The sequence below is a fragment of the Chiloscyllium punctatum genome, chromosome 19, assembly GCF_047496795.1.
Source record: "Chiloscyllium punctatum isolate Juve2018m chromosome 19, sChiPun1.3, whole genome shotgun sequence".
Classification (NCBI taxonomy): Eukaryota; Metazoa; Chordata; class Chondrichthyes; order Orectolobiformes; family Hemiscylliidae; genus Chiloscyllium; species Chiloscyllium punctatum.
The window spans coordinates 46,814,095-46,835,817 of NC_092757.1; the positions used below are offsets into that span (position 1 = coordinate 46,814,095).

General features: G+C 44.0%; 1 protein-coding gene across 3 annotated transcripts in view; it reads right to left on the minus strand.

Annotated features, from left to right (window-relative positions):
• Positions 1–21,723, minus strand: part of zzef1 (zinc finger, ZZ-type with EF hand domain 1) — a 244,983-nt gene that overhangs the window by 142,110 nt on the left and 81,150 nt on the right. For all 3 annotated transcript variants that reach the window (XM_072589324.1, XM_072589320.1, XM_072589323.1), the window contains exons 19-20: positions 5,152–5,311; positions 3,688–3,809 (exon numbers count right to left, since the gene is read on the minus strand). In XM_072589324.1, the coding sequence (XP_072445425.1) occupies positions 3,688–3,809; positions 5,152–5,311 (282 nt within the window). The remainder of the gene's footprint in view (positions 1–3,687; positions 3,810–5,151; positions 5,312–21,723) is intronic.

The following is a 21,723-nucleotide window of genomic DNA, read 5'->3' on the forward strand; positions in this document are numbered from 1 at the left end:
GTTTTTTTAAAATTCCTTACAGTGGGGAAACTGGTCCACACAGTCCACACCAACCCTCTGAAGAGTAACCCACCCAGACCCATTTCCCTCTGACTAATGCACATAACACTACGGGCAATTTAGCATGGCCAATTCACCTGACCTAAACATCTTTGGACTGTGGGAGGAAACCAGAGCACCCAAAGGAAACCGATGCAGACACGGGGAGAATGTGCAAACTCCACACACGCAGTCACCCGAGGCTGGAATCGAACCTGGGACCCTGGTGCTGTGAGGCAGCAGTGCTAACCGCTGAGCCACCTTGCTGCCGTATTGTGTACAGTTTCAGAATCCACTTTAATAGGAGGGATGTGACTGCACTGGAGAAGATGCAGAGGAGATTTACCAGAATGTTTCCTGCGCTGGAGAGTTTTAGTTAGGAAGAAAGACTGTATATACTGTTTTCCTTGGAGCACAGGAGACTGAAGGTCGTGATTGAGATGTATAAAATTATGAGCGTCATAGACAGAGCAGATAGTTGAAGACTTTTTCCCCCATCGTGGAGAGATTGATGACGACCAGGAGGGCAGCGGGTAGGAGTTTTTGAAGGGATGTGAGGAAAACAAGCTTTCACCCAGAGTGTGAATAATCTGAAACTCTGCCTGTAACAATGAATAAGAATATAAAGGGGGCACAGGAGCTGATTACATGTGCAAAAATGGCTGAAGATGCAAGAGTACAGCTAATAAAGCAGATTGGATCCTGGGCTTTGTGAACAGGGATATGGAGAAGAAAAATCAAGGGAGTTATGAAGAACCTGTATAAAACACTGGTGTTGAAATCTAGATCACACACTTAAGGAAGGATTTAAAGAGGAATGAGGAATTTCAGTTACTTTTATAGGTTTGAGAAGGTGGGGCTGCTTTCCACAAAAAAGTAGAGATTAAGAGGACATTTGATGGAAATGTTCAAAAGCAAGGGGAGTCTGGACAGAGTAGATTGGGACAAAACTGTTTGTGGATGCTGTGCCAATCAAGCGGGCTGTAAGAATGAGGTTCCTGTCCTGTATTTATTTCCATCACTGGGCTGATGCAAAAATGCTGTGGACAGGAAAGATAAACTGTGGTCATAAACTTAGAATCTTAAAGCAGAAGGCATGGTCTGTTGGCCAAGTCATTGCCAACTCTGAGAAAGAGCTATCCAATTTGTAACTCTACTGATCTTGCCCCACTTGCACTGGCATCAAGTATTCATTTCTTTTTTGTCTTTCAGCTTTACCTGCATCACATGGAATTGCCACAATGCTGGTTAATCACATTAGTATAAGCCATTATTTTGGATTTGGCAGTTAGTTTTACACTACATGCCCAACCAGTGCTGTTGCATTCTCATACCAAACCAAATTCTAATTTCATTTTGAAGTTAGAGCTTTACTGCACCTTCCTTAACAACTGTACAAAACAAGTATTGTGCATCAGTGTTTATTATGGAGAAGGATATGGAAGATACAGAACGTGGAAAATGAATCGCAACATCTTGAAAAATGTCCATATTACAGAGGAGGTGCTGCTGAATGTCTTAAAACACAAAAGGATCGGTAAGATTAGATTAGATTAGACTACCTACAGTGTGGAAACATGCCTTTCAGCCCAAGTCCACACCGACCCTCCAAAGAGCAACCTACCCAGACCCATTCCCCCACCTTTACCCCTGACTAACCCACCTAACACTGCGGGCAATTTAGCATGACCAATTCACCTAACCTGCACATCTTTGGACTGTGGGAGGAAACTGGAGCACCCGGAGAAAACCCACGCAGACACAGGGAAAATGTGCAAACCCCACACAGACAGTTGCCCGAGGCAGCAGTGCTAACAACTGAGCTACTGTGCCGTCCGGTATGGAATATGGTCAGGTGTACCCGAGAACTCTGTGGGAAGCTAGGGAAGTGATTGCTGGGCCTCTTGCTGAGATATTTGAATCATCAACAGCCACAGGTAAGGTGTCAGAAGACTAGAGGCTGGCTAACGTGGTGTCACAATTTAAAAGGTGGCAAGGAAAAGCCAGGGAACTATAGATTGGTGAGTCCAACATCGTCGGTGGGCACGCTACTGGAGGGAATTCCTGAGGGATGGTATTTGGAAAGGCATGGACTGATTAGGGATAGTCAACATGGCTCTGTGCGTGGGAAATTATGTATCACTAACTTGATCAAGTTTTTTTAAAGCAGTACTGAAGAGGATTGACGAGGGCAGGGGGTGGATGTGATCGATATGGACTTTAGTAAGGCATTCAACAAAGATCCTCATGGTAGACTGGTTAGTAAGGTTAGAGAACTAGCCATGTGGATAAAGGACTGGCTCGAAGGGAGATGGTGATGGTGGTGGAGGTTTGCTTGTCATACTGGAGGCTTGTGACCAGTGGAGTGCCATAAGGATCGGTGCTGGGTCCATGACTTTTTGTCATTTATATAAATGATTTGAATGTGAACATATGAGGTATGGTCAGTAAGTTTGCAGATAACACCAAAATTGGAGGTATCGTGGACAGAGAAGGAGGTTACCTCAGATTACAATGGGTTCTTGATCAGATGGGCCAATGGGCTGAGGAATGGCAGATGGAGTTTAACTTAGATAAATGTAAGGAGCTGCATTTTGGAAAAGCAAATCAGGGCAGGACTTATACACTTAGTGGTAACGCCCTGAGGAACGTTGCTGAACAAAGCGACCTTGGAGTGCAAAGACATAGTTCCTTGAAAGTGGAATCACAAGTAGGAAGGATAGTGAAAAGGGTGTTTGATATGCTTGCCTTTATTGGTCAGAGCATTGAGCATAGGAATTGGGAGGTCATGTTGCAGCTGTACAGGACATTGGTTAGGCCACTGTTGGAATTCTGTGTGCAATTCTGATCCCTGCTATAGGAAGGATATTGTGAAACTTGAAAGGATACAAAAAACATTTACAAGGATGTTGCCAGGGTTGAAGGGTTTGAGCAATTAGGAGAGGATGAACAGAAAGGGATTATTTTCCCTGGAGCATCGGTGACCTTATAGAGATTTATGAAATCATGAGGGGCATGGATAGGTTTAATAGACCCAAGTTCGTTACCCAGGGGTAGAGGAGTCCAGAACTAGAAGGCACAGGTTTAAGGTGAGAGAGGAAAGATCTAAAAGGGATTTAAGGGGCAATGATTTGACACAGAGGGTGGTGCGTGTATGGTATGAAGTAGTGGAGACTTGTATAATTGCAAAATTTAAAAGGCATCTGGATGGGTACATGAATAGGAAGGGTTTAGAGGGGTATGGGCCAATGGGGCTATATTTGTTGAGGATATCTGGTCAGCATGGACGAGTTAGACCAAAGGGTCTGTTTCTGTGCTTTATATGACTCTTAACTGCAGGGAGCAAATAATTGGATAATAATTTGTCATTCAGCTCCAACTTTAAAATTGGCAATAGTGCACTGTGCTATAAATTAACAAATCCAATCCAGAAATTAAAATGAACTGAAAATGGGGAAGAAGAACTATAATAAAAGTGCTGGACAGAGTCACCCATCTTTTGAGTTTCATGATGTATACCATCATTTCTCATTAGTGGTACCGAGACAAATTTTCCATGTTTTCTTATCACATTAGTATATCTGTCAATTTTTGATGATAGTATTTCATTAAAATGGTAAGCACGTTTCATTTTTTAACCTCACTTACCAGTTGTCTGGTTGCCATCGCAAGAAAGGAATTATTCAAGCTCGACATGATCTGCTTCGCACTGCATTTCAGCATCATAAAATCCAGAACATTGGACGCACTGGAAATGTGGCGTTTGACATCTGCTCAGCAACATTATGGTGAAGAACAGAGAAATCCAAATCAGTTTCCACTCTAGGCATTCCCGACAATACAGGTGAAATTTTGCATAGTCAATTCAACTCCACAAAGGTCACAATGGCACAGTGGGAATGTCACTGGGCTAGAATCCCAGGATGCATTTTCCTGGGTGCATGGGTTCCAAGTTCCACCAGCTGGTAGAATTTAAATTCAAGTAATAGGGCTCTTGAGGCGCAGTGGTAGCAACTATACCTCTGGGTTCAAGGTTCACCTGCTCCATATGTGTGTCATAACATCTCTGAACAGAAAGACTAAAATTATCCACACTATTGCTGAATTCAACTTAAAACTCAACTCCAAAAGTTCTAAATGTCATGAGTTGCTGTCTTTCAGTTGAGATGTTGAAGTGATCAAGATGTGGCAGTAATGATTTTCAACGCTAACCAAACTGAAATTTTGATCTGACTTTAGGGTTGGTGATCAACTTTTAGATGGCATCAACCTGATTACACTGAAATTAGGAAATATGATCAGAAGTAGCCATATTCAGATGGAACATGGTAAAGACAGAACATCGAACATTACAGTGCAAGCCAGACCCTTTCGCCTTCGATGTTGCACCGACCTGTGAAACCAATCTGAAGCCCATCAACCCTACACTATTCCATTTTCATCCAAATGTTTATCCAATGACCATTTAAATGCCCTTAAAATTGGTGTGTCTACATCTGTTGCAGGCAGGACATTGCATCGGATTAAAGAAACTACCTCTGACATCTGTCCTATATCTATCATCCCACAATTTAAAGCTATGTCCCCTCATGCCCGCCATCACTATCTGAGGAAAAAGGTTCTCACTGTCCACCCTATCTAACCCTCTGATTATCTTATATGCGTCAATTAAGTCACCTCTTGACCTTCTTCTCTCCAACGAAAACAGCCTCAAGTTCCTCAGTCTTTTCTCGTCTTCCTTCCATCCCAGGCAACATCCTAGTAAATTGCCTCTGAACCCTTTCCAAAGTTTCCACATCCTTCCTATAATGCAGTGACCAGAACTGTACACAATATTCTGCACTAGAGTTTTGTACAGCTGCAACATTACCTCATGGGGGCTCCAAAACCCAAACCCTCTACTAATAAAAGCTAACATACCTTATGCCTTCTTAACAACCCTATCAACCTGGGTTCTCAACATTACTCAAAAGATTTTTCAGTGCAATTGCATTTCCCAAATTTATAAGGTAAATCTCTTGAAAGGTGCTCTCTTTCTATACATTTTTGAATATTATCCTTCCAATTTAAATTACAAGCAGAAGTTGACAGTGGAAAGACAATGGTACGTACAGTTAAGGAGGATTTCTCTGGTGTGACGGAGAGACAAGGCATCATTCCCCTTCAATTGCAGGTAACACCAGGAAAGAAGGTGACCCTGCAATGCCCAGAGTAGATTGACGAGAACAGCTTCATTCTTCCCAAACAAGTTGTTCGTGAACATCAACTCGCACTGAAAGTAAGCAACATAAAAAAAGCCATTAGCACCTGTTCAGCCAAGCTTCTCTAATATCACACAAAAGATTCAAGCCCCTGGCCAGGACTCGTGATGCAAAGGTTGTGAGAACAATGGATATTCACTGGGGCTGACTGGAACTGGCTGTGCAAGATCCTGGGAGAAAGCACTAACTGTAAGAACCTTGGCATCATAAAATCAGTGGGCATTAAGAAACAGAAATTGCAACTGTGCAAAATTGTGATAAAAATTCCCACGTATGCTGTGAACAATTAATTCATTATGTGGCCCTCTGATTTCTGAATCTAAACGTTCATTGAACAAATTAAAATACAACCAAATCAGTCAGGTCTGCATGGCGCCAAGTACTGGGATAGACACCTTAATGAAATGACAGATGCTTTCATATACTGCATCTCCTGTGTATGCACACTCAAAAGGTGTGTAAAGGGATTGAGCTAAATTGAACAGCATCCATGATATGTTTCTCTTCCTGAATATCATTCTGGAATCTAGGAACAGTTCTTCCAACAATGCTGCTATAGCACAGGCAGAAATATTTCACTTTACAGGAGCTCGGTTCAACTCCACCCAAAAGAAAATCACAGAAATAATATTCCATTGTTTTTGCAAAAAGATGCTGGAAACACTCAGCACCTGTGGATGGAAGAGCAGAATCAATGCTATAGATCAGTGAGCTTTCTTCAGAACAATGAAAGACAACTGACCTGATACATTATTCCTGTTCCTCTCCCTGATGAGGGCAGTAAACTAATGCAGAAGCAGCTATTTGGCTTTTTATTTCAACTTTACAGGATCTGCAGAATTTTGCTTTTGCTATGGTTCAACTGATTTAACACCCATTACAATTTGTGTCATACGTTATGGGAGTGAAACTCATCAAATTTATTCATTCAGAGGATGTGGGCATCACTGGTCAGGTCAACGTCTATTGCTCATCCCAAACATCCTTGAGAAATGAGAGTCAGTCGCCTTCCTGAACCACAGTGTAATCTACATGGTCAGGGATACCAACAGTGTTAAGGAAGGGAATAACATTTGCCACCCTCAAATCATCTGGTACTTCTCCAGTGGACAGTGAGCACACAAAGATAATCACCAAAACAGCAACAATCTTTCTTCGCTTCTTGTAGTAAATTTGGAATATCTCGTCTGGCCCAGGGAACTTATCTATCCACATGTTTTTCAAAATGTCCAGCACATTCTCCTTTTTAACATCAACCTGTCGAGCCTCTCACCTGTTTCATGCTGTCCTCACAAATGACAAGGTCCTTCTCACTAAAGAATACTGAAGAAAAGTACTAATCAAGGACCTCCCCTACCTCCTCCGACTACAGGTACAAGTTTCCTCCACTATCCCTGATTGCCCTTACCCTCACTCTGGCCATCCTCTTGTTCCTCATACAAGTGTAGAACACCATGAGATTTTCCATACTCCTAACCACCAAGGTTTTTTCATGCCCCCTTCTACCTCTCCTCAGTCCATTCTTCAGTTCCTTTCTGGCTACCTTGCAGCCCTCTATAGGCTGGCTTGATCCTTGCTCCTTCAACCTTAAGTAAGCTTCCTTCTTCCTTAAGAGTTTAAGCACAATAAGTTGAGACGGTATATCTTGTTGGCCTGTGGTTAGAACCATTTTATTTACAGTAAGCAGTAGCTTCTTGTTAAGGACAGAAAACTGGTTGGTGTAGTCTATCAATCTGAGCTTGTCAATCAGACAAACTTGATTATATGTTCAACTTTTGAGTGATCTCTGGAGCAGTAGTGTGCCAGTATCAATGCACTTCCCCTCGTGTGTTGTGACAACAGAAATAATACAGGGCACAAGTGAAGAGAAGAATAATGAGTCTTTCATGCTCGAATATGAAAATATATACTTGATCTCTTCCAAAGATTAGATGAACAAACATGATTTTGCTCCCTCCACAAGTTCTGACAAGAACAGACATATTTATCCAGTGACTCATATCATTTACATTTCTCTTGCAGGTCTACATTCTTACTAAGCCACAATACTATTTATTGTTCATACAATAACCAAAGGCTGGCTCAACCAAACAGGTCTTTAATATCCAATGCAAACACAGCTTCACATGTGGGCATGAATTTAAGGTATGCATTAGTGGATTTCAGAGGTGGTAGGAATCTGAAACATATGGACTGAAAGGACAGTTGGGGCAGACATCATAATGACATCTAACAAATAGCTTGATATGCCTCAAAAGGTACTGTGACCTACAAGGTCATGGACCAAGACCAAGACTGCAGGATCAAACTAATTGGCGACTATGGTAAATATGAATATAAAACTACTAAGTAATAAGTGTTGGGATGTTCCATAAGTGTAAGGTCTGGCTGGCGTGCTTCAGTCAGCCTTTCGTGACTGTGGCCTGTCAGATGACAGAAGGTGAAGAAAGATGACCAGGCACAACATGATGGTCTGCAGTCGGATTGGTTCAGGGGCTATAACGTAGACTCAGTGCGATTGGTTATGCTAATGTAACAGGGATAGGGCGTGGCTTTTAGAACAGCATAAACATTAGAGTACTGTCGCTGTTCAAGGGCTTTCGGGGATGTCTTCTGTGATGGCCACAGCTTTTGTTTGCAAATAAAGGCTTATCATCTTGAGGAATTCTCTGTGTCTCCCAGTCATTTCTAAAAGGTGTTATCAACCACAACACTACCTGGTGGCACAACATGAGCCAACTGACCTTCCATATAAGTCCCATTATACCATACTGGTTTACAAGTTCATGATTACTTGCCAAACTAAATTCCAGATCCAACCCCAACTTTCCTGCTTGGGAAAGTTAGTACTTATTATAATTACATGTTTTGTTTCTGAGGGGTTGCTGTAAAATGCAGTGCAAAATAATGAAACATTAAAAATGGAAGCCTAAAGATAATGGAGATAACAAAAAAAGTTCTTCGATGCACTGATCATGCACAGGATACATATCTAAAAAAGATAATGGATTTGGGAACTGAAAAAAAAAGAGCATTTTCCATGACTGCAAAATGTTCCAAAGTATTATGCAGCCAATATAACTGTGAAGCTTAGTCACTGCTGTCAAGTGCTATTTTCTGGGTCAGTGGTTTGTGAAGGAGCAAAGATGACCTTTAGTAGATTGATGTGTTCTTCTTGTCAGATGTGGGAGTTTAGGGAGAGTTTCCATGTTACTGATGAGCATGCAGAAAATGTCTGCGGCTGTGAATCCTATCCTGTTGCATAGAGCGGCAGTTAAGAGGCAAACAGGAATTCACCAGAGCTAGGGGGTAAGATGCATGGTAGTTGTAGGAAGGAAAAGCCACACATACAGTCAGGTAGATGGGTTCACTCCAGGAGGGATAGGAAGGGTAAGCAGGTAGTCAAGGTTGCCTCCTCTGGCTATCCCCATTTGAAACAAGAAAGCTGTTTTGGAAAATGTAGGGAGTGATGGACTCTTAGAGGAATGTAGCACAAACAGCCAAGCTTCTGGTATTGAGACAGGCTCTGATGCAATGGGTTCCAAGCGACCGATTAGGTTAGGGGGCTGTCTGGTCAGAGGCACAGACAGACATTTCTGCGGCCAGCAGCAAGAAAACAGAATGGTGTGTTGCCTCCCTGGTTCCAGGATCAAGGATGTCTCAGAGAGGGTGCAGAATGTTGTCAAGGGGGAGAGGGCCCAGCAGGAGGTCGTTGTACACATTGGAACCAACGACATACGAAGGGAAAAGTATGAGATTCTGAAGGGAGAATATAGAAAGTTAGGGAGGAATTTAAAAATTAGGTCCTTGAGGGTCGTAATATCTGGATTACTCCCAGTGCTACGAGCTAGTGAGGGCAGGAATAAGAGGATTAGAGCAGATAAATGTGTGGTTGAGGAGTTGGTGTATGGGAGAAGGATTCACACTTTGGATCATTGGAATCTCTTCTGGGGTAGAAGTGACCTGTACAAGAAAGACAGATTGCATCTAAATTGGAAGGGAACTAATATACTGGCAGGGAAATTTGCTAGAGCTGCTCAGGAGGATTTAAACTAGTGAGAGACAGTGGTGGTGGGGGGGCAGAGAGAACCCAGGGAAATCCTGAAGAAGATGATCAATCTGACCAGTGACCATTATTCTATTCGCCTTAAAATAGCGATAAAAAAAGGATAGACCAGATCTAAAAGCTGAAGTTCTATATTGGAGAATGGCTAATTTTGACGGTATTATGCAAGAACTTTCAAAAGCTGATTGGGTGCGGATGTTCGCAGGTAAAGAGACAGCTGGAAAATGGGAAGCCTCCAGAAATGAGATAACAAGAGTCCAGAGACAGTATATACCTTTCAGGGTGAAAGGGGAGGCAGGAATGCTGGATGACTAGAGAAATTGGGGTTTTGGTCAAGAAAAGGAAGAAAGCATATGTCAAGTATAGACAGAATAGATTGAATGAGTCCTTAGAAGAGTATAAAGGCAGGAGTATACTTAAGAGGGAAATCAGGAGGGCAAAAAGGGTTAAGTAGAATCCAAAGGGTTTTTATAAATACATTAAAGGACTAAAGGGTAACGAGGGAGAGAATAGGGCCCCTCAAAGATCTGCAAGACGGCCTATGTATGGAGCAGCAAGAGATAGGGGAGATCCTAAACGAGTATTTGCATCAGTGTTTCCTATGGAGATGGATATGGAAGTTATAGAATGTGGGAAAATAGATGGTGACATCTTGAAAAATGCCCATATTACAGAGGTGGTGGTGCTGGATGTCTTGAAATGCATAAAGTGGATAAATGTCCAGAATTTGATCAGTTGTACCCTCCAACTCTGTGGGAAGCTAGAGAAGTGATTTCTGGGCTCCTTGCTGAGATATTTGTATCATCAATAGTCACAGGTAAGGTGCCGGAAGACTGGAGGTTGGCAAACGTGGTACCACTGTTTAGGAAGGGTGGTAAGGACAAGCCAGGGAACTCTAGACCGGTGAGCCTGACATTGGTGGTGGGCAAGTTGTTGGTGGGAATCCTGAGGAACAGAATTTACAAATATTTGGAAAGGCAAGGACTGATTAGGGGTAGTCAACATGGCTTGTGCATAGGAAATCATGTCTCACAAACGTGATTGAGTTTTTTGAAGTAAGCAAGAAGATTGATGAGGGCAGAGCAGAAGATGTGATCTATATGGACTTCAGTAAAGCGTTTGACAAGGTTCCCCATGGTAGACTGATTAGCAAGGTTAGATTTCATGGAATACAGGAAGAACTAGCCATTTGGATACAGAACTGACTCAAAGGTAGAAGACAGAGGGTGGTGGTTGTGGGCTGCTTTTCAGACTGGAGGCCTGTGAGCAGTGGAGTGCCACAAGGATCGGTGCTGGGTCCACTACTTTTCATCATTTACATAAATGAGTTGGATGTAAACATCGAAGGTATGATTACTAAGTTGGCAAATGACACCAAAATCGGAGGTATAGGGGACAGCGAAGGTGGTTACCTCAGATTACAACAGGATCTTGAGCAGATGGACCAATGGACTGAGGAGAGGCAGATGGAGGTTAATTTAGATAAATGTGAAGTGCTGCATTTCGGAAAAGCACATCAGTGCAGGACTTATACACTTAATGGTAAGATCCTCGGGAGTATTGCTGAACAAAGAGACCTTGGAGTGCAGGTTCATAGTTCCTTGAAAGTCGAGTCACAGGTAGATAGGATAGTGAAGGAGGCGTCTGGTATGCTTTCCTGTAATGGTCAGAGGAGTTGGGAGGTCATGTTGCAGCTGTACAGGATCCTATTGGAAAGGATGTTGTGAAACCTGAAAGGGCTCAGCAAAGATTTACAAGGATGTTGCTAGGTTTGGAGGGTTTGAGCTACAGGGAAAGGCTGAATAGTCTGGAGCTGTTTTCCTTGGAGTATCGGAGTCTGTGGGTGACCTTATCGAGGTTTATAAAATTACGAGGGGCATGGATAGGATAAAGAGACAAGGTTTAGGGAGAGAGGGGAAAGATTTAAAAGGGACCTGAGGGACAACTTTTTCACGCAGAGGGTGGTATGTGTATGGAATGAGCTGCCACAGGAAGTTGAAAGGCATTTGGATGGGTATATGAATAGGAAAGGCTTAGAGCGATATGGGACAAGTGCTGGAAAATGGGACTAGACTAGGTTAGGATAACTGGTCAGCATGGACAGTGGGACTGAAGGGTCTGTTTCTGTACTGTACATCTCTATGACACTATGACTAAGTAGGACAGCAAACAGTAAGCTCTCAAAAACATCCATATGATAATGACCAGATCATCCGATTCTGTGAAAATGGTTCAGGAATAAACATGAGGGGGGAAATGGTGCCTTTGGATCTTTTGCATCAACTTGAAAGGGTGACACGTCTCAATTTTCCCACAGAAAGATGGCACCTTTGACAGTGAAGTAATCCTTCAGTATGGGACTGAAGTATCAGCCTTGATTTTCATGTTTAAGTACAGGAATGGAACTTGAACTCTCAAATCTCCTAAGGGACTTCTTGTGCCGAAGGGCCTGTTTCCAAACTGTAGGGATTCTCTGTTCTGTAAGAGGAGGTTACCAACCAAGCCACATTTGAATTCTAGGAATGGACTTCACAGCCAACATGACGTGAGGGGTATCACAGAAGAACCTACTCTGTTAATGAACAGTTAGCCCCAAACATCACATCACATCACATCCCTCCTTCCTCCTCAAATCAAAAAAAGGGACAGACAAGGTTCCGAGGAGACAGAACATATTTTGTGGGTGCGTGCATACGTGTGTGTGGGGGGTGAAGTGAGAGAGAGTCTGGCAGCGAGTGTTCATGGGTAAAGGAGTGTAAGACTAAACGCTTTCTTGAAACTGTTGTTGGTGAGTAACAGGTACATTTTGAGAAATTATCAGAGTAGAGATAATCAGATGTTCCAACACAGAATTAAAAGAATTTAATATTGTAAAGATGAATTAACTTAAAGGGGTAAGACATCACAAATGGTACTCTGTTCCTCTTGCTCAATGTGGGAAGCTGGGCACATTTCCAGTGCCCTGGACCTGCGTGTGTGCAAGAAATGTCTCCTCCCCTGGAATCCATAGTTTCAGAGTTAGACCGGCATCTGGGGACACTGTGGAGCATTTGCAAGGTGGAGTGGGTTGTGGAAAGCACATACAGAGAAGTGGTCACACCGGAGATTCCAGACACAGGAAGGGAATGGGTGATCATCAGGCAGAGCAGGAGAGCTAAGCAGACAGCACAGGAATCTCCTGTGGCAATTCCTCTGCTAAACAGATATACCTGGATAGAAAAGTGTGCTCACTGAGCTGGAAGGTTCGTTTTCAGATGTTTCATCACCATACTAGCTAACATCTTCAGTGAGCCTCCGGATGAAGCACTGAGAGTGGGCCATGTCTTTTTTTTCTTCATGACCCACACTCACTAGTACCCCTACATATGGATGAGGAAGGACACCACTTTGACTGGGGCAACACAACTATCCTAGGACAAACCAAACAGACACATGCACGAGAATTCCTAAAAGCGCAGCATTCCAACTGGAACTCTATCAACAAACACATTGACTTGAATCCCATTTACCACCCCAAGAAGAAGAACAGAAATGACGTCACCAACCCAAACACAAATAGAAAGCCGGCTACATCACCAGTGCTTCATCCAGAGGCTGACTGAAGAGATTACCTAGTATGGTGACGAAACATTTGAAAACGAACCTTCCAGGCTCAGCGAGCAAACCTACATCCAGAACCTCAACCTGAGCTACAAATCTTCTCAAAACTCTCAAACAGATATATCATTCTGGATACTGTTGAGAGGATTGGCCTCTCAGGGGATAACAGCAGCAGCCAAATTCATGGTACCATGGTTGGATCTGCTGCAGAGGGAAGGAGAGGTCGGCATAGAAATGCTCTAGCTATAACGGATTCAACTGTAATGGGAATAGATGAGTTTTTCTGCAGCTGCAAACGAGTGTCCAGGATGGTTTGTTGTCTCCCTGGAGCTAGGGTGCTAAATGGCTTGGTGGGGTCGCAGGACATTCTGGAGAGGGAGGGCAAACAGCCAATGATCATGGTACACATTGGTACAAATGACATAAGTGAAAAAAAAAAAGAGATGAGGTCCTAAAAGCAGAATATAGAGAATTAGGAACAAAGTTGAAATGTAGGATCTCAAAGTTAGTTATCTTAGGATTACTACCAGTGCCACGAGTTAGTCAGAGTAGAAATAGCAGGATATACAGGATGGATACGTGGCTGAAAAGATGGTGTGACAGGGAGGGTTTCAGATTCATGGGGCTGGGGGGGATGGGACATGTACAAACTGGACGGGTTACACCTGGGCAGGATTGGGACTGATGTCTTCGAGGGGTGATACTTGGTAGAGTGGCTGGAGAGGGTTTAAACCAGTGTGGCAGGGGAATGGGAACCAGAGGAGTAGGGTAGTAGAAACAGAAATTGAGGGAGAGGTAGAAACCAAGGCAAACATGTCCAAGAACAACAAGAGGCAGGGAAGTGCTGCTGAAAAGAGCACGGGAGGTGGTCTCTGGAATACAGGTGTTTCGATGCGAGAAGCATAATCGGCAAGGCAGAAGAACTTAGAGCTTGGATTAATACTTGGAACTAGGAGATTATTGTGATTATAAGAGACTTGGCTGAAAGAGGGACAGGACTGGCAGCTGAATGTCCCAGGATTTAGATGTTTCATGTGTGACAGAAAGGCGGAGGAGTTGCATTACTGGTAAAGGAGTATCTCACAGCTGTACTGAGGACTCGTGCACTAAGACAATATGGGTAGAACCCAGGAATAGACAAGGTAAAATTACAAAGCCGGGGATATACTGTAGGCCTCCCAACAGCTAGGAGACAGGAGAGAATTTTCAGCCAGATTTTGGAAATATGTAAAAATAGAGATCCAGAATAAGGTGGGTGAACTTGCAGCATGGGTTGGTACCTGGGATTTCAATGTTGTGGCCATTTCAGAGACATGGGTAGAGCAGCGACAGGAATGGTTATTTCAGGTTCCGGGATTTAGATGTTGCAGCAAGAACACAGAAGATGGTAAAAGAAGGGGAGGTGTGGCATTGTTAGTCAAGGACAGTATTACGGTGGCAGAAATGACATTTGAGGACATGTCAACTAAGGTAGTATGGTCTGAGATTAGAAACAGGAAAGGAGAGGTCACCCTGTTGGGAGTTTTCTATAGGCCCCTGAATACTTCCAGAGATTTAGAGCAAAGGATAGCAAAGATGATTCTCGATAAGAGCATAATTGTTATGGGCGACTTCAACTTCTCCAATATTGAATGGGAATACTATAGTTCAAGTACTTTAGATGGGTCAGTATTTGGCCATTGTGTGCAGGAGGGTTTCCAGTAGACAGGCCAACAAGGGACAAGGCCACATTAGCTTTGGTACTGGGTAATGAACGCAGCCAGGTGTTAGATTTGAGCACTTGGGTAATAGTGACCACAATTCAGTTATGTTTACTTTAGCGATGGCAAAGGACAGGTATACACCAGAGGGAAAGAAATGCAGCTTGGGTAAAGGCAATTACAATGCAATAAGGCAAGATTTAGGATGTATAGCATGGGGAAGGAAACTGCAGGGCATGGGCATGTGTCCTTGATGAGCGTGTACCTGTTGGACAGGGAGCAAGCTGTCAAGCGCAGGTCCCGTGGTTTACTAAGGAAGTTGAATCCCTTGTCAAGAGGAAGGTGATGGTTTACATGAGGATGAGATGTGAAGGCTCAGTTACGGCAATGGAGAGTTACAAAGTAGCCAGGAAAAACCTAAAGACAGAGCTAAGATGAGGAGGGAGGGGACATGAGATGTTGTTGGCGGATAGGAGCAGAGAAAACCCAAAAGCTTTCTATAGGTATATAAGGGATAAAAGAATGACTAGAGTAAGATTAGGGGCAATCAAGGACAGTAGTGAAAAGTTGTGCATGGAGTCTGAGGAGACGGGGAAGTGCTAAATGAATATTTTTCATTAGTATTCACACTGGAAAAAGACAATGTTGTCAAGGAGAATACTGAGATACAGGCTACTAGACTAGATGGGATTGAGGTTCACAAGGAGGAAGTGTTAGCAATTCTGTAAAGTATAAAATAGATGGGATTTATCCTGGCGTTCTCTGGGAAGCCAGGGAGGAGGTTGCTGAGCTTTTGGCTTTGATCTTTATGTCGTAATTGTCTACAGGAATAGTACCAGAAGACAGGAGGAGAGCAAATGTTGTTCCCTTGTTCAAGTGAGCCTTGCTTTGGTCGTGGGCAAACTGTTAGAAAAGGTTATAAGAGATTGGATTTATAATCATCTCGATAGGAATAAGCTGATTAAGGAAAATCAACTCGGTTTTGTGAAGAGTAGCTCATGCCTCACAAACCTTATTGAGTTCTTTGAGAAGGTGACCAAACAGGTGGGTGTGCGTAAAGCCACTGATGTGATATAAATGAATTTCAGCAAGGCATTTGATAAGGTTCCCCATGGTCGGCTATTCTACAAAATTGCGAAGGCGTGGGATCGAGGGCGATTTAGCAGTTTGGATCAGAAATTGGCTAGCTGAAAGACGACAGAGGGTGGTGGTTGATGGGAAATATTCATCCTAAAGTTCAGTTACTAGTGGGGTAATAAGGATCTGCTTTGGGTCCACTGTTTGTCATTCTTATAAATGACCTGGATGAAGGCATAGAAGGATGGGTAGGTAAATTTGCAAACGACACTAAGGTCGGTACAGTTGTAGATAGTGCTAAAGGATGTTGTAGGTTACACAGGGACATAGATAAACTACAGAGTTGGACTGAGGGGCGGCAGATGGAGTTTAATGCAGAAAAGTGAGAGGTGATGCATTTTGGAAGGTCAAGTACAGGTGGAAATTATACAGTGAATGGCAGAATCCTTGCAGCATTGATATGCAGAAGCATCTGGGTGTGCAGGCCCACAGATCACTGAAGGTGGCAACAGCAGATAGATGAGATAGTAAAAAAGGCCTTGGGCATGCTTGCCTTCATTGGAATGGACATTGAGTATAAAGATAGGAGGTTATGCTGCAGCTTTACAGTACTTTGGTTAGGCCACACTTGGAACATTGTGTATAGTTCTGGTCATCACACCACCAGAAGGACATGGATGCTTTGGAGAGGGTACAAAAAGGTTTTCCAGGATATTGCTCGGTATGGGGGATTTTATGAAGAAAGTTTGGATAGATTGGGTTTGTTTTTAAATGGAACGCAGGAGGTTGAGGTGTTACCTAATAGAAATTAATAAGATTATCAAGTAGGAGTCTTTTTTTTTTAAAAATAGAGTGGAGTAGTCAGTTACGAGGGGACACAGGTTCAAGGTGTGGGACAGGAAGTTGAAAGGAGATGTATGAGAAAGTTTTTCCACACAGAGTGGTGAGTGCCTGGAACATGTTGCCAGAGATAGCAGTGGAAGCAGGCACATTAGCAGGATTCACAAAACACTTGGACAAATACATGAACAGGAAGGGAATAGAGGGATACGGTTCCTGTAAGTGAAGACAGTTTTACCGTGAAAGGGAAAAGTTTGCTGGAGAGACACAAAAGCGTAAGCTTAGGGAATGGTTCACCAAGCATCTCAGCTGGGTCCGCAGGGGCCAACTAGACCTCCCAGTCTCCACACATTTTATTTCCCCCTCCCACTGCCTTTCCAACACGACCATCCTTGGCCTCCTCCATTGCTGCAGTGAAGCACACCGCAAATTGAAGGAACACCATCTCATCTCCTGCTGGGCAGCCTATGACCTGTAGGATTCACTATGGAGTTCTCCAATTTCAAATAACATCCCTTCCCATCCCCCGACCCTCTTACCAGTCCCTCCCCCTCCTCTCAGCCACCTACCGGATTCATTCCTCCCATTGACCAACCAGGTTGTACCCTCTACCTGTCTTCACCTATCCCCACCACCCCCTTTATCTGTAGCTCTTCCTCCACCCATCCCCAGTCCTGAAGAAGGATTACACCCAAAACTTTGCCTTCTCCAGTTCCTGATGCTGCCTGGCCTGCTGTGTTCTTCCAGCCTCCTGCCTGGCCTGCTGTGTTCTTCCAGCCTCGTGCCTGTCCCTCCCGATGCTGCCTGCCTTGCTGTGTTCTTCCAGCCTCCTGCCTGTCCCTCCTATGCTGCCTGGCTTGCTGCGTTCTTCCAGCCTCCTGCCTGTCCCTCCTGATGCTGCCTGGCCTGCTGTGTTCCTCCAGCCTGTTCCTTCCGATACTGCCTGGCCTGCTGCGTTCTTCCAGCCTCCTGCCGGTCCCTCCCGATGCTGCCTGCCTTGCTGTGTTCCCCCAGCCTCCTGCCTGTCCCTCCTGATGCTGCCTGGCTTGCTGTGTTCCTCCAGCCTGTTCCTTCCGATACTGCCTGGCCTGCTGCGTTCTTCCAGCCTCCTGCCTGTCCCTCCCGATGCTGCCTGGCCTGCTGCGTTCTTCCAGCCTCCTGCCTGTCCCTCCCGATGCTGCCTGGCCTGCTGTGTTCTTCCAGCCTCCTGCCTGTCCCTCCCGATGCTGCCTGGCTTGCTGTGTTCTTCCAGCCTCCTGCCTGTCTACTAAAAATGTGGCGGAGTGTGTTTGGCAAGCCGAAGGACCTGTTCCTGTGTTGTATTGCTCTAAAACTGACTAAGATTTGTTGTGTAATTTGCACAACTTGCGATAATCACCAGCACGGGTTAAACATTTGCTTAACCAGCTAGGATTACAGAAAGCATGACTCACGCAATGAAAGCAAAAGTCCACCCCTTGTTATGCTGAGAGTCTTGTTACTAACATTACACAACACTGAAGTCTTTCTCCACATCAATTCAGGGAAACTGCACTGAACACCTGCAATAGCAGCAAGACAATGCCCACTAAAATGGAGTTAGCCAGTTGGAAAGAACTTCTCAACAAATGCAGCGACCAGGAACTGAGAAAGATCTATCAAAGACTGGACAAGGAATACAGAGAGGGTGGCTCAAAATACAGCCGACTCGAGCTGATTACCAAGATCATTGAGAGCACCATATCCTCAAAGCAACTATTATCTTACAAATGTCTTACAAAAGATGTGCTGTTCACTTATTTGAGAAGTATTGATGTGAATATTTCAAGCCAAAGTCAGAAGAAAGACCTTGTGCTTATCATACAAGATTACTGGGATGCAAATCCAGCGAGAGAAGTCCCAAGACTCCGCAGCTTTGAAAGGAAAGAATGCAGAAAAATATTGAACCTCCTTTCAAAACAATCAATCCAAAAATTAAGTACAGATTTACATGTGGCAACAGATCAACCAGATCTGAAAACGGCTTTGCTGTTACGGATTCCACAAGTAAGTTGGCTCCTAAAGAAAAAGTTTGTAACCAGAGGCGTCTTGAACAATTATCTAAGTAGTGCTAAAATTGAGACAAGTCTATCTATGAGCAAGGGATCAATCATTAGAACAGTAATAGGATGCATTAAATCGCAACATGAAAGAAGCGGTTTCCAGCAAAGGCCTGAGTGCACATGTACCCAGACTAGACCTTCATATGCAGCAATAGATAATAGAGAACATGGAATGGGGAATCCACAGAGAAGACTTCAGCCATCAATGAAAGTTAAGACAACCATTTATCAGTAAGGGGTGTGGAGATTGGGTAGGCAAGTGGGGTTCAATTCAACCTCAATGACGATCTTATGGGATTGCAGGGCAAGGGGTCTTATGTTCAAGCTCCATTTTCTCATACTAACGTGGTTACTCGGGTAGGTTCTTCGTGGAAAGGAAATTAAATTGTTCAAGATTTTCTCCGAATTGCATAGACTGGATCACTTTTCAGCAGCACTATTACCAATTGTACGGATTGTGAAAGCCGCAGGACTTCAATAGACAGGGAGGGAAAGGAGTACGAAATTACCGAGAAGTTATTATTTAAAAATGGACATCAAATATATCCTCAAAAAAAGCAGAAATGCAAAACATTCTTCTGGCATCAAAAACAAAGGAAGCAGCTACCATTCAAGTAAATCTTCTCTTCTGATTACAATTAACAGCAATGTAGAAGTGGATCGGTTAAATTTTGATGTATTTAAAACATTGTCAATTTTGCTACTTATTTTAATCTTTTAATTTTCGTGTAGTAATATTTACTTATTGCACACTTTTTTTAAAAAACTCATTCCCTATTACAAATACCATTGAGACTCTAATTGGTATGTGTAAGGTCTTATATATTTGTAATTTTACAAATCAGCTTGATGCAACAAATGAAAACAGTTGCAGGCATCAGAGATTTTCCCAGAGTTTACAGTAAATATGTCGGTGAGGCTCCCTCCGTTACTAAGGAGTCACAGGGCCACTTTCAGCATTTTTGAGCAGAAACGGTCATAATTGCATTCTGGTGGATGACCAGTGATGTAATCGAATGGCATAGCAGGCCCGAGTAGCCAGGTAGCCTACTCCTGCTCCTCTTTCATCTCTGCAATTAGGAAGTTGCTGTTAAGGTTTCCCTACTACTCCAACAGTTGTGCTTTCATAGAGTTTCTCTGAGGGACTCAATAATAAAATATGCAAACTTGCTGGACTCAAGTGAAAGATATCCACAAAATGACTCTTAGCCAAGTTAAAGCAGCCATCAAACAATGCTGGAGGGGAATCGGTTCAGAGACCTTCTCAACAGGGCTCTAGCGTCGATCCGAACATCCTAGAACGCTTCCCACTGCATGCTACATGCCATGAGCTCAGAAACACAGCAGCTCTGCACGAAGTAGAGAAGGACATCTGCCAACTTAGGAAGAACAGTATCCCTGCTGAGGCACTGAAGTGAGGTGACACAGAGCTCCCAGTGCAGTCACACACCTTTGTCTGATTTATCTGGAAGGAGAGCATCTGAGGAAGGTTCAGACTTGCCACAGTCAAGAGCATTTTCAAACAAAGGATCAAGTCTGACTATGATAATGACAGTGGAATCTTCCTGCTGTTGACCATTGCCAAGGACCTCCTCAAGTGCCTCCTCCCTATGGCTGAGGAAATTCTCCAGAATCACAGTGGGCTTCTGGCCACAGAGGGGCACAATGGACATGATCTTCACTGCACGACAGCTGCAGGAGAAACACAGAGAGAAGTACCTATCCCTATACATGGCTTCCTTCAATCTTACAAAGGCCTTTGACACCATCAATCGGGAAGCATTGTGGAGTGTCCTTTTCTGTTTTGGTTGCATCACAATGTTTGTCACCATCCTTTGCCTGCTCCACAAAGGTATAGAGGTTGTGGTAATGACAAATGGCTCCATCACCGACTCACTCCCCATTCAGATCAGTGTCAAGCAGGGCTGCATCACCTCATCACAATTCTTGAATCACCTCGTTGCGACGTTTCACCTCACTACCAACAAGTTGGCCACTGGAGTGGAGCCAACCTCTAAACCCTGTGGGAATTTATTCAACTTCCACCAACTTCAAGTCAAAACTAAAGTCACCCCAACCAGTGTCATTGAGCTGCAGTACACAGACAATGCTTGCATATGTGCAATCTCAGAGGACATGGTCCAGAGTGACGTCAGCAGCTTCAGAGAGGCATCTGAGAGCATGGGTCTCATCCTGAACATCGGCAAGATGAAGGTCCTCCAACAACCTGGCCTGGCATTGCAGACCAAACCCCCGATCATCAAGGTCCACGGGGAGGCCTTAGAGAATGGTGACCACTTCTAATACCTCAGGGAGTCTCTGGTTGGCCAAAGCAGCTCTTGATGAAGAGATCCAACACTGCCTCCAGTGTGCTAGTGCAGTCTGAGGAAAAGGGCTTTCAAGGACAACAACATCAGATCCAACACATAGGATCATGGTTTACCGGGCTGTGGTGGCTCCCACTTTCCCGAAAAGCTACAGCAGACACCTCAAGGCACTGGAGCAGTAACAACACTGCCAGCATAAGATCCTGCAAATCTGCTGGGAAGAAAGATGAACCAACACCAGCGTTCCCAACCAGGCCAAAATCCCCAGCATTGAGGCACAAACTACCCTTGTTTGGCTGTGCTGGACTGGGCATGTCATCCGCATGACTGACACGAGACTCCCCAAGCAGGTGCATCCCAGGTGGACAGAGGAAGCACTTCAGTGTTACACTAAAGGTCTGGGTGGCAAAGTGCTGCATTCCCACAGACACCTAGGAATCACTGGATCAAGACCATCCAAAGTAGAGGAGCAGCTTCAGGAAGGCACCAACCATCTTCAGACTTGCCATTGAGAGAAAATGGAAGCCAGTCAAAAGTAGGAAAAGGAGTTCCTACCCACCCCTTCCTGCGACCACCTTCTGCCACAAGTATAAGAGCCTTTGGGAGCTCCATCAGTCTGTATAGCAACCTACAGCCTCATCCTGAAGATGGGAGAGTCATCCTCATTTCCAACAGACTGCCAATGAATGATGCACAAATGACAAACAGAACTTGTCCATTTAAGTGTAATTA